The 12861-nt window shown below is 36.1% G+C and overlaps 1 protein-coding gene across 2 annotated transcripts in view; it reads right to left on the bottom strand.

Moving 5' to 3' along the window:
- The window catches only part of LOC128243800 (short transient receptor potential channel 4-associated protein-like), a 152559-nt gene that overhangs the window by 122755 nt on the left and 16943 nt on the right, over positions 1-12861 (bottom strand). For both annotated transcript variants that reach the window (XM_052961751.1, XM_052961750.1), the window contains exons 2-3: positions 12125-12244; positions 7598-7711 (exon numbers count right to left, since the gene is read on the bottom strand). In XM_052961751.1, coding sequence (XP_052817711.1) covers positions 7598-7711; positions 12125-12244 — 234 coding nt within the window. The remainder of the gene's footprint in view (positions 1-7597; positions 7712-12124; positions 12245-12861) is intronic.

Consider the following 12861-nt stretch of genomic DNA (forward strand, 5'->3'; position numbering starts at 1 on the left):
CTAAGCTCTAAGCCACGTAAGTTCAGAGGAGATGATTTTTGAAGTTTTCACTATAAACATATAGAGAAAACCCATGACCCCCAAAGGGGGTGGGGCCAATTTTGACCCCAAGGCCATAATTTGAACAATCTTTGTAGAGGTCCACTAGTCCAAGTAAGTTCAGAGGAGAAGATTTTTAAGTTTTAACTTTAAACATATAGAGAATACCCTAACCCTCCTGGGCGGGGCCAATTTCGGCCCCAAGGCCAAAATTTGAACAATCTTTGTAGAGGTCCACTAGACGATGAATCAAGCCAAATATCAAAGCTCTAAGCAACTTAAGTTCAGAGGAGATTTTTGATTTTTTTTAATATATTAAACATATAGAGAAAACCCATGACCACCCAGGGGCGGGGCCAATTTTGACCACAGGGCCATAATTTGAACAATTTTTGTAGAGGTCCACTAGACGATGAATCATGCCAAATATCTAAGCTCTAGTCCAAGTAAGTTAAGAGGAGAAGATTTTTGAAGTTTTAACTATAAACATATCAAGTATACCCATGACCCCCCGGGGCGGGGCCAATTTTGACCCCAAGGCCATTATTTGAACAATCTTTGTAGAGGTCCACTAGACGATGAATCATGCCAAATATCTAAGCTCTAGTCCAAGTAAGTTCAAAGGAGAAGATTTTTGAAGTTTTCACTACAAACATATAAAGAAAACCCATGACCCCCCGGGGCGGAGCCAATTTTGACCCCAAGGCCATAATTTGAACAATCTTTGTAAAGGTCCACTAGACGATGAATCATGCCAAATATCTAAGCTCTAGTCCAAGTAAGTTCAGAGGAGAAGATTTTTGAAGTTTTAACTATAAACATATAGAGAAAACCCATGACCCCCCGGGGCGGGGCCAATTTTGACCCAAGGACCATAATTTGAACAATCTTGGTAGAGGACCATTTGGTGATCCTACCTACCATATATCAAGGCCTTAGCCTTGTGGTTTGGGAGAAGAAGATTTTTAAAGTTTTTCCTTTCCATTGCCATGGCAATCAGAGTTCTGCATGGAATTCAATTCTTTGAACAATTTTCAAAGGGGACCACCCAAGGAACATTCCTGTGAAGTTTGGATGAAATTGGCTAAGCGGTTTATGAGGAGATGTCGTTTAAAGTAAAAGTTTACGGACGGACGACGGACGGACGACGGACAAATTGTGATCACAAAAGCTCACCTTGTCACTATGTGACAGGTGAGCTAAAAACAAGAGCTGTCACAGAGACAGCGCGCTCAACTATTCCGCGCTTTTCAATGTAAGGATTGAAAAGTTTTGGCGAAACATGCATGGATCACATTTAGATTAGACTTCAATGCAAAACATGGTGTGTTGAGATATTAACATAAATGTGGTTCCATGGAAAATGTTAACAAGAATTTTTAAGTCTAACAATAAAGGGCCATTATTTGCAAAATACAGTTATCTAACTGTATTTTCAATTAAGTTGGGTGGTTGAATACCATTCTATAAAGTCCCAATGCAAAACATCAAATAGTTGCTGAGATATTATCCTATGTGTGCTAACATGCAAGACCTTAACCAGAATTTCTAAGTCGCAAAATAAAGGGGCAAAAATTATATGTTATAAAAAAGATAGAGTTATCTTACTTGATTAAATAAGAAGGTTAAATAGATGGGAGTCTGTGTGTTTCAATGCAATACATGATGTATTGGCTGAGGTATTAACTTAAAAGTGGTTACATGCAAAACCTTAACCAGAATTTCAATGTCGAATAAAAAAGGGGCCATTATTCTAATTTAATGCAAACTGGAGTTATCTCACTTGGTCATTTAAGTAGAATGGATGGTTGAGTAACATTGTATAAAGTCTTAATGCAATCCATCAAGTAATTACTGAGATATTAACCTATGTGTGCTTACATGCAAAACCTTAACAAGAATTTCTAATTCAAATAATAAAGGCCCATAATTTGCATTATATTCAAAAAAGTGTTATCTGGAAATACATATCTAATGTTTCAATGTTTTTAATTTTGGATTTGTGTTATTATCCTTATTTTATGCATTATTCAACAATATATTTATCGTATAGCTTCACATTTATAGAAAAAGATTGTAGGTTATGTTACAACTGATCAACTATATCATAATAATTTTTATGTTTGCATTTGTATTAATATTCTCATTTTGTGTATATTATTGTTTAACATTTTGTATAGCATCACTCTTATAGAAAAATCTTGTTTGAATGTATTTTGGGCTGGAGGCCTTATATTACAAATAAATGAATATTGTATTGTATTGTATTGTATAATGCAATACATGAGATATTGACTTAAATGTGGTTATGTGCAAAACCTTAACCAGAATTTCTAAGTCGAATATTAAAGGGCAATTATTTTGCATTAAATGCAAACTAGAGTTATCTAACTTGGTTAATGAAGTAGGTTTGATGGTTGAGTACCACTGTCTAAAGTCTTAATGCAATAGATCAATTAGTTGCTGAGAAATTAACCTATGTGTGCTAACATGCAAAACCTAAACCAGAATTTCTAAGTCAAATAATAAATGCCAATTAATTGCATTAAATGCAAACTAGAAATATCTAACTTGCTTAATTAAGTAGGTTGGATAGTTGAGTACCATTGTATAAAGTCGTAATGCAATAGATATAGCAGTTGCTGAGAAATTAACCTATGTGTGAGTACATGCAAAACTTGAACCAGAATTTCTAAGTCAAATAATAAAGGCCCATTATTTGCATTAAATGCAAACTAGAGTTATCTAACTTCATTAATTAAGTTGGTTAGATAGTTGGGAATACATATCTAAAGTTTTAATGCAATACATGATGTATTTACTGAGATAATGACTTAAGTTGCTTACATGCAGAACCTTAACCAAGGTGTGACGCCGACGCCAACACCGACGCTGATGCTGATGCTTGAGTGAGTAGTATAGCTCTCCATATTCTTCGAATAGTCGATTTAAAAACTTGATTAAAGACCAGTCTGTATAAGGTAGCGCTCAATACATGAAACCATACTTGTACATCTTTGGGAAAACTACAGTTTCAGGATCAAGTGTCGAGTGTTAATCTTTTTTACAGACTGATGGACACAATACCCGGTATTGGTAGTATACTGGTTGAGAAGCAGTTTCCGACAAATCGCTTTTTCGCGTACTTTCTTTAGAATAAGTTGACATTCTTACCGAGACACGTAAGTAACTTTTATTATTATTTAATGTTTAATGTTAATTTTTCATTTTGTACACCAACTTGCACGTGGGGGATCGGCACGCACAGCGTATTGCACATGCGTGTGAACCCAGTCTTCCCGAAATTGAAAAAATGTGCCTGTCTACCAGACAGCCACTTTTGAAGTTTTTGCCTGTCCGAAAAAATATTTGCCTATCCGAACAAATATGTCATAGTATACATAAACTAAAAGAGCAAAAAAAATGAATGTCAACTGTTTTTAATGCTTTCCTGATTTAGTTCACAAAATAACAACAGCATATAAACACTACATTGACATGTTAAGTAAAAATAAACACACTTGGTCTCTCAAAAAAATGTTTAAACACCGCCGCCATTTAGGTGCTTTCTTGTTTTTCTGTCGTCCGGTAATTCCACCAACCGCCGCCATTTTGACTGCAGACGAAGTAAATTGAGGGCCGGCAATTTTGATTGTACTTTGTTGCAAACCAAGAACCAATCAAAACTGTTGTAATAACATGCCTTTACTGATGAATCGTATTAACTCGTTTATCACCGGAAATCAACATCATGATAGCATATCAGAAATCCGAAATTGCCAACTTTTGGCGATATTATGTGACGTCAAAATGGGATCGACTAACTACCGCATAGGCAAACAATCAGCGAGTTTTTATAGACATCTCGCTTTCAAATACCTTTTCACTATTTAGTCGTCTCAAAATATGTCGGTCATCCGGACTGTCATTTTTGGAAGATCTGTCGGACCCGTACAAAATTTGCCGGACATGTCCGGCGGACCGGCACATTTCGGGAAGACTGAGAACCTAATTTGCATATCTATGAATAACTACAAGGTTTTCCTAAATTGACTTATACAAACGATGGTAATGGTGTACATATTTGTGAACACTGCGGTCATGGGTGTTTCGCACCCACATTCACTTTAATGTATACAAACACAAGTTTCTATCAGAAATGAATTAAAATATCATTGGTATTCAGTGTCTGCCTGATTTCAGGTATAAATTGACTGTCGTAAATTTTAAGGTTTAAATTTTCCGTAAATGCTGAAAAATTAATAATATTTCTCTTATTACAATCTTATATTTAGTATACTAATAAAACAGTTAATAAAAACACACAATAGGCACCTCAAATCTGCCCCGCATTCCATTTGTCGGAAACTGCTTCTCATCACAAGCTAATCAGAACAGTGTAAGTACCCTCTTTGCGCCCCTATTAGATACACTATCTGTTACGTCACACATGTGAAACTAAATATCGACAATAGCTAGAGCTGTTGTTATCTATGGTAAAATGTGAACAATTCTAGTAGGTATTTAAACATGTATAATTAATTCAATAAAAAGATATATAAACTGTTGGAAACTGCTTCTCAACCAGTACTGAATAATTTCTTCAAAAGTATGGGTATATACCTTTCGAAAGAGCCTGGTTCTGATATTGATAATTTCGAACTTGAGCTAGAAACCTTCGAAACAACATTGCTGACAAATTCCAGGATATTTGGGCTGAAAATGTTACCTCTAGAGTGTTAACAAGGTTTTTCCATATTTGGGCTCTGTGATCTAGTTTTTGACCCCAGATTACCCATTTCGAACATGAGCTAAAAATCATCGAAACAACCTTTCTGACATATTTCCAGGATATTTGGGCTGATATGTTGCCTCTACAGTGTTTACAAGGTTTTTCCATATTTGGGCTCTGTGACCTAGTTTTTGACTCCAGATGACCCTTATTCAAACTTGTACTAGAAATCAACAAAACAACCTTTCTGACAAATTTCAAGGATATTTGAGCTGAAAATGTCACCTCTTGAGTGTTAACAAAGTTTTTCCATATTTGTGCTCTTTGATTTAATTGACCCATTTCGAACTTGAGCTAGAAATCATCGAAACAATCCTTTCTGACATATTTCAGGATATTTGGGCTGAATATGTTACCTCTAGAGCGTTAACAAGGTTTTTCCATATTTGGGCTATGTTACCTAGTTTTTGCCCCAAGATGACCCTTATTCAAACTTGAGCTAGAAATCATCGAAACAACCTTTCTGACATATTTCCAGGATATTTGGGCTGAACAGAGTGTTAACAAGGTTTTTCCATATTTCGGCTCTGTGACCTAGTTTTAGACCCCAGGCCCCAATTTCTCGAAACTTCTTAAGCTTAAAAGGCTTAAGTCGCTTATTTAAATTAGCCAAAATACATACTGAAAATGGATATTGATAAATGAAAAATGGTTTATTCTGATAATCATACAGATAATTCCTACAGAATTTCTAAAAATTCTTGAAGAAGTAAATATAACACATTTTATAGAACGACAAAAATAGTGCATTTAGCTAAATCCTGTTATAACGGACTTAAGAAGTTTCGAGAAATTCGGGCCAGATGACCCTTATTCAAACTTGAGCTAGAAATCATCGAAACAACCTTTCTGACATATTTCCAGGATATTTGGGCTGAATATGTTACCTCTAGGGTCCTCTAGGGTGTTAACAAGGTTTTTCCATATTTGAACTCTGTGGCCTAGTTTTTGACCCCAGATTACAGATATTTGAACATGAGCAAAAAATCATCGAAACAACCTTTCTGACATATTCCCAGGATATTTGGGCTGAATATGTTACCTCTAGAGTGTTAACAAGGTTTTTCCATATTTGGGCTCTGTGACCGAGTTTTTGACCCCAGATGACCCTTATTCAAACTTGAGCTAGAAATCATCGAAACAACCTTTCTGACATATTTCCAGGATATTTGGGCTGAACAGAGTGTTAACAAGGTTTTTCCATATTTGGGCTCTTTGACCTAGTTTTTGACCCCAGATGACCAATATTCACCCTTGAGCTAGAAATCATCAAAACAAGCTTTCTGAAAAATTTCCAGGATATTTGGTCTGAAAAAGTAGCCTCTAGCGTATTAACAAGATTTTTCTATTTTGGGGTCATGTGACCTAGTTTTTCATTCCAAATGACCCATATTCGAATTTGTCTGAGTAATTACTGGGACAAACATCCTGACCAAGTTTCCTGACAATTGAGGTAAAAATGTGAACACTCGATTGTTAACAAACTAAGTGTTGACGGACGACGGACGACAGACGAAGGACGACGGACATTCATCAATCCTAATAGCTCAACATCAGCCTATGGCTAAGGTGAGCTAAAAAATCAGACAGAAAGAAAGACTTAATTCCAGGGTGACAATTTATACTGACATGGCCAGCACACTGTAGGTTCACATTATAGTAATTATTTTCAAGAAAAAGACCTGTCATTAAAGATGAATCAGATAAAAATAAATTATAAAATAAACATTTGTTCTTAACTTTATACCATATTTTGTCAAAACGCATAAGTAAATAATAGAGAAAAAAAAATACAAAAATGAGCTGTAACCTATGTTTAATGTCACTGGTTCTCACATGCCATAGAGAATCGTCTGCTCTTTGATAACTTATTTGGTTTGTTAAAAACAAAAATGTATATTTGTTAATTGTTATTCGTTTGAAACTTTTGATAATACATTCCACCAACAGGCTTTATTTTAGTTCTTCCAAATACAAATGTTTGATTTGGTGTATTTACAATGATAAAGGAAGCAAATGCTTAGAAATTGTGCTGATCATATGTACTATCAAGAGCTGTCGAATGCCCCCAAATGTGACATTGACCTATGAAAAAGATCAGTACATGAAACCGTTAAAGCCCAGACAACTTATACTCTATGTCCTTATATGCAGCATTTCATTGTGAACAAACACTACCGGTAAGTGTGACTGACCTAGGAGGTAGGAACACAGGTCTTGCAAGCGACTCATTGTCTTGGTATGTCGAACACATGTGGCAAGTAAGTTTAAAATCTATCCATGCAAGAGAAAATTACAGCCCGGACACAACAACCTATACAATGTCCTTATATGCAGCATTTCATTGTGAAAAAACACTAAGTGTGACCTTGACCTAAGAGGTAGGGACCCAGGTCTTACCAAAACAAGTTGTCTTGTTATGTCAAAGACATGTGGTAAGTTACTTTATAATCTGTTACAAGTAAAAGAAATTGAGCTGGCCAGACAGAGGGTGCAATTTTAATATGCCCACCTTCGGGGGCACAAAAAGCCTTATACATGGGACATCGTATCAGCATTGGTATTGATAAAGACTGTATGATTTCGTTGGTATCAGTATAGGATTCGTTTGTCCTAAACAATATCCATCCCTACGGATTTTTTAATATGGCAGATTGTATCTTCATTGTTGGATATTGAACAGGAAATTGACATATACTAAAAGAAAATATGGTTCAACACAAAGTCATGGTGTATCATAAACTTTTTATCTATAAAAACTCCTACATCAACTCCTCCATGCTTGTAAAGACTGATGGCATATTTGTTTTGTTCATCATCAACCCCACCATCATCTTGGCCTCTTCGAGATTCAAAATTCATCAATCGGCCCAAAACAATCTGAAAGTTTAAAAAAACTTTTCATACATCAAAATGCAAGTCTTACATTGGTGGATAAAAAAATCCGTAAATTTACAGAAAATGTGTAAATTTGCAAACTTCTTAGGGTGTCGGGTCAAGGATCAGTACCGGGAAGGCTTGATCCAAAAACGCCCACTATGAAATAAAAACAAGAGCTGTCATAAGACTACGCCGCTTTGTCTTAGAAGTGAAAACAATGATGTTATATGTGCCTGTCAAAAGCAATAAAAAATTTCAGTTGGCACACCGCACAAAGGATGACACAAAAAAGAGAAAACTCTTATTTCCATTGTGGTCCTTTGTTTTGGTGGCATGGCATAGGCATTGCATATTTAAATAATACTAGAAATTGCTTTTGTGTGGTCGTAGCTGAGAAAAAATAAATGATGGACATGAAATTTGTAATTTTGGACTGGAGACGAACCAACAGTGAAGTTTGGTTTATACACCCGCATTAAAAAGTGATCATCTACTGCGACCTTGACCTTTGACCTACTGATCTCAAAATCAATAGGGGTCATCTACTAGTCATGACCAACTAGCATACCAAGTATGAAGTTCCTGGGTGCAAGCGTTCTTTATTTATTGAGTGGAAACAAAGTGTGACGTACAGACTGACAGACAGACTGATTACAAAACCAATAGCGGCCATCTACTAGTCATGACCAACTTGCATACCAAGTATGAAGTTCCTGGGTGCAAGCATTCTTAAGTTACTGAGCAGTAAACGTTTCTTCACCCCAAGGTCACAGCGACCTTGACCTTTTACCTAATGATCTCATAATCAGTAGGGTTCATCTAATAGTCATGAACAACTGGCATACCAAGTATGAAGTTCCTGGGTGCAAGTGATCTTTAGTTATTGAGCAGAAACTGTTTCTTCACCTCAAGGTCACAGTGACCTTGACCTTTGATATAATGATCTCATAATCAATAGGGTTCATCTACTAGTCATGAACAACTGGCATACCAAGAATGAAGTTCCTGGGTACAAGTGTTCCTTAGTTATTGAGCAGAAACCATTTTTAAGCTGAAGGTAACCAACCTTGATCTTTGACCTTTTGATCTCAAAATCAATAGGGGTCATCTACAAGTCATGAACAACTAGCATACCAAGTATTAAGTTCCTGGGTCAAAAGGATCTTTAGTTATTGAGCGGAAATCGTTTCTTAACCTCAAGGTCACAGAACTTTGACCTAGTGATCTCAAAATCAATAGGGGTCATCTACTAGTCATGATCAACTAGCATACCAAGTATGAAGATCCTGGGTCTAAGCGTTCAATAGATATTGTGTGGAAACGAAGTGTGAAGTACAGGCTGATGGACGGCCTGACGGACAGGGCAAAAACATGTATGGGGGAGATATAAATATGGCTGTAATCGAAATTGCACAAGTATATTAAAAGCAAGTCTTTATGCATTAAAATAAATATTGCCAAAGTTGTATCACAGAAACTTAGCATAAGTTGTGAAATTTATATACTCGGCAAAAGAAGTCATGCAACTCGATTTATAATGGTATATTATTTTGAATGTATTTAAAAATTAGTTTTATGTCATACATAATATGAAAAAATAAATCAAGGACAATCGTTTATTACAAATTTTAATGAAGTTTATTGCTGTGAACAATGCGTTTTATCGATTTGAGTAGTATATCAGTCAGGGTGTAAAAGTCACAATATAATCCTTTTATATGATAATGTGTACATCCCCCGAAATTGTCCCTGCATTCATACATTCTGGCTCTTAATGAATAAACGAGTTTTTTTTCATTTCCTGTTGTGGAATCGCATCCCATTCCTCTTCAAGAAATCTTCGAATGTCCATTTGGTAGCTATGTAGCGTTATACACAGCGAAACGCGGTGTCCACTAACATCCCAAACGTGTTCAATGCATGAGAGGCCAAGCGTCAATGCGGGTCTCTTCTTGCGCTGTATGCAATTTTACTAGACAAACTGGTTCACAATAGAAGTCCTATAGGGCCTAGCATTGTCATCTTGATAGATTGGACGGATATTGTTTATCTGGCGTAAGAAGAAAAGCATGTGCGGTCCAAGAAACTCACCTCCATACCATTGACCGATCAATGAGCCATCAAAACAAGATGTGTTTTACCCTCTGCAGTTATACCTCCCCAGATCATAACTGATCCTCCCTTCCATTGACAGTCTGCATAATGGTGCAATGTGAGTGACGCTCACGATGCTGGGGCAACACACGCTGGCGTCCATCAACATTCAGAAGGTAAAAGAGCGATTCATCACTGAACAACACAGTTTGCCACTGGGCTCTGTTCCAGCACACGTGTTCTTCGTAAAATGCTCGCCGGACATGTATGCTCAGCGCATGTATGTTCCGGTCTTGTAAGCCTGGAACACGTGACTTGAACCCGGCGGGTGCATCCAGTTACAGATAGTTTGGAATGAAACAGGTCTTGCACCTGGACCCCACCTCGTCATAGGAGTTTGACGCAAAGCAAAACTGGACAGAAACCTGTTTCAAGCGGCGTTTGCTTCAAGATACCGGTCTTCCTGGCTGGAAGTGGCTCTGGGTAGCCCTGACCGTGTCATATCATTATCGGTCCCTGTCCGTTGAAACCGTTGTCTTAAGCGATAAATCGTTGCACCGTTAATGTTGAAGCGCCTTCAATGTTTTCAACGTTCCATCCAGCTTCTTTAAATCCAATAGTACGTAACTGGACATCGTCGGATAAATGGTTATGATTCATTTCTATCAAAAATGTTATTTGGACGTACACAATTAAAACAACTTGTGCTTAACTCAAAATGAAATCCTTATTAAGTAAAACAGAACCAGGTATGCGGAAAAAAGTTAAGCAATTTCTCAGTAAATCTGAAAAACACATGCATTTTGTGACTTTTGACTGTAGACCCCTACCCATTTCTAACGGTGTTATTTTTAAGTGAATGACCAATGAATAATAGTTTATATGCATGCAGTTGTTCAAAATAAAGAGAGCTTTCACAAAACAAATACCATTATCAACGAATATTTTAAGTGCCTGAAAAAATCATAAGGGAACATTTTGTCACATTACTTTTTTTGCCGAGTATATATTAATTATCACATTATAGTATGAATATGACAGTATGTACACGGCCAGCTACTTTGCGGTGGTGCAAAGAAAAAGAGCTGTCGACACTTCCGTGGTGTAGCTGTGCCCTATGTTTACATGAACAAATGTGAGTATGATTTATACTTCATTTGATAATTTCATTAAACGGACATATTTCGAAAATCGGAGAATGTGTTATTGTGTAAGAACACTTCTACTGCAGTTATTCTATTAAATAGTTTTCCCTTTGTGAAAACCTGGTTTAGAATATAAAAATGTGCCTGTCAAAAGAAATAAAAAAAAATGAAAAAAGAGTCAATCAAGGACCATAATTTGTACTTAGGGTTAAGATGGAGTTATGTTTAATTCTGCAAAGTATTATGTCGCTTGAATGAAAATCCCAACTTGCCCTCAAACTTTAGCCTGCCCTAAAACTAAGTTCCTAAGTCAATCAGAGGCCATAACTTATATATATATATTAATAAGGATAATATGGAGTTATGTAACCTCATTGTGTGATGGTCCCTAACAACTGTGTGAAGTATTAAGTCAATTGAATGAAGGATAAAGAAATTATTAATAAATATCCCAACCTGCCCTAAAACTTTAACCTTAATTCCATAGTCAATCAGGGGCCATTACTTGCATAAAGGATAATATGGAGTTATCTAACCTCATTATGTGATGGCCCTGAACAACTGTGTGAAGTATTTAGTGAATTGAATGAAGGGAATTGGAGTTATAAGTAAAAAACCCAACTTTCCCTAAACTTAAACCTAGGTTTTGAAGTCAATCAGGAGCTGTAACTTTTATTAAGGATAACATGGAGATATAACATCATTGTGTGGTGGCCCTGAACAACTGTGTGAAGTATTAAGTCAATTGAATGAAGGATATAAAAGTTATTAATAAATATCCCAAACTTGCCCTAAAACTATAACCTAAGTTCCATAGGGGCCATAATATGTATAAATGATAATATGGAGTTATCTAACCTCATAAAGTGATGGCACTGAACAACCATGTAAAGTATTAAGTGAATTGAATGAAGGGTATTGGAGTTGTAAGTAAAAATCCCAACTTGCCCTAAAACTTTAACCAGATGCCGACGTGGGGTGAGTAGTAAAGCCCTCCTTATTCTTCGAATAGTCAAGCTAAAAAATGATCAAACTCATTCAAAATCTTTTATGCCCATATATGGATTAAAAAGTGGGCCTTTCTAGATTTGGCCCTTTTGGAAGTATGACTTTTTGATCCAACTTGATTTTGGGCGCAATACATTTTCATTTACTGATTAACACAAAAATTAACCTTTAGATCTTGGAAGAACTTTTCTTTGTCACATTGTGGGTTCATGCTATTTTCGTCCAGCTCCACCACAGTGTTTGCCACCTCCTGGTCTGCAACCAGCTCCAGCACATGCTTGGGAAGCTTAAATTATAAATATTTTATTTACTTCTTGGATTTACTATCAGTTTAATTATTTAAAGTTTTTAAAATAACCCCCTTGCCTGGATCAAGTTAAAAACTCTGCAGATAAGTTGGAATTACATCTCGTCTGCCCGATCGGGCTAGTAAAAATAATGTTTGGAAATAAACAACATTGGTAATCAAAATCAAAGATTTATCAAAATACATAAGGTCACACCAAATTAATAACTTGTTCATCGGATTTCCGGCACCTATTTCTTCAGAAAAGCGAAAAAAATATTTTTATTATTTTTATCACTTGCGCCCGCATCATCTAAAAAAAATAGTTATTTTTTTTACGAGCGCTAATTTGTTAAGTAGAATGTAGCCTTTTCCCTTATAACCGTAATTAAAGCACTGGCTAGTCTCAATCATGCAGCCGCTCTAATTAGATTCAATGAACGATTTAGACCAGATACAAGCGTCTAGATGATCGAGACTTAATTGACAACATTCACTTCCTGATTCTTGAAAATTACGTGAACAAATAACAATTCCACCACCATTTAAAATTTGATTAAATATTGGACAAATGTGTTTGTTTTAAATTGGCTTCCGCTTAAAGTAAACGTATATAT

Source organism: Mya arenaria, chromosome 8, assembly GCF_026914265.1.
Source record: "Mya arenaria isolate MELC-2E11 chromosome 8, ASM2691426v1".
Lineage (NCBI taxonomy): Eukaryota > Metazoa > Mollusca > Bivalvia > Myida > Myidae > Mya > Mya arenaria.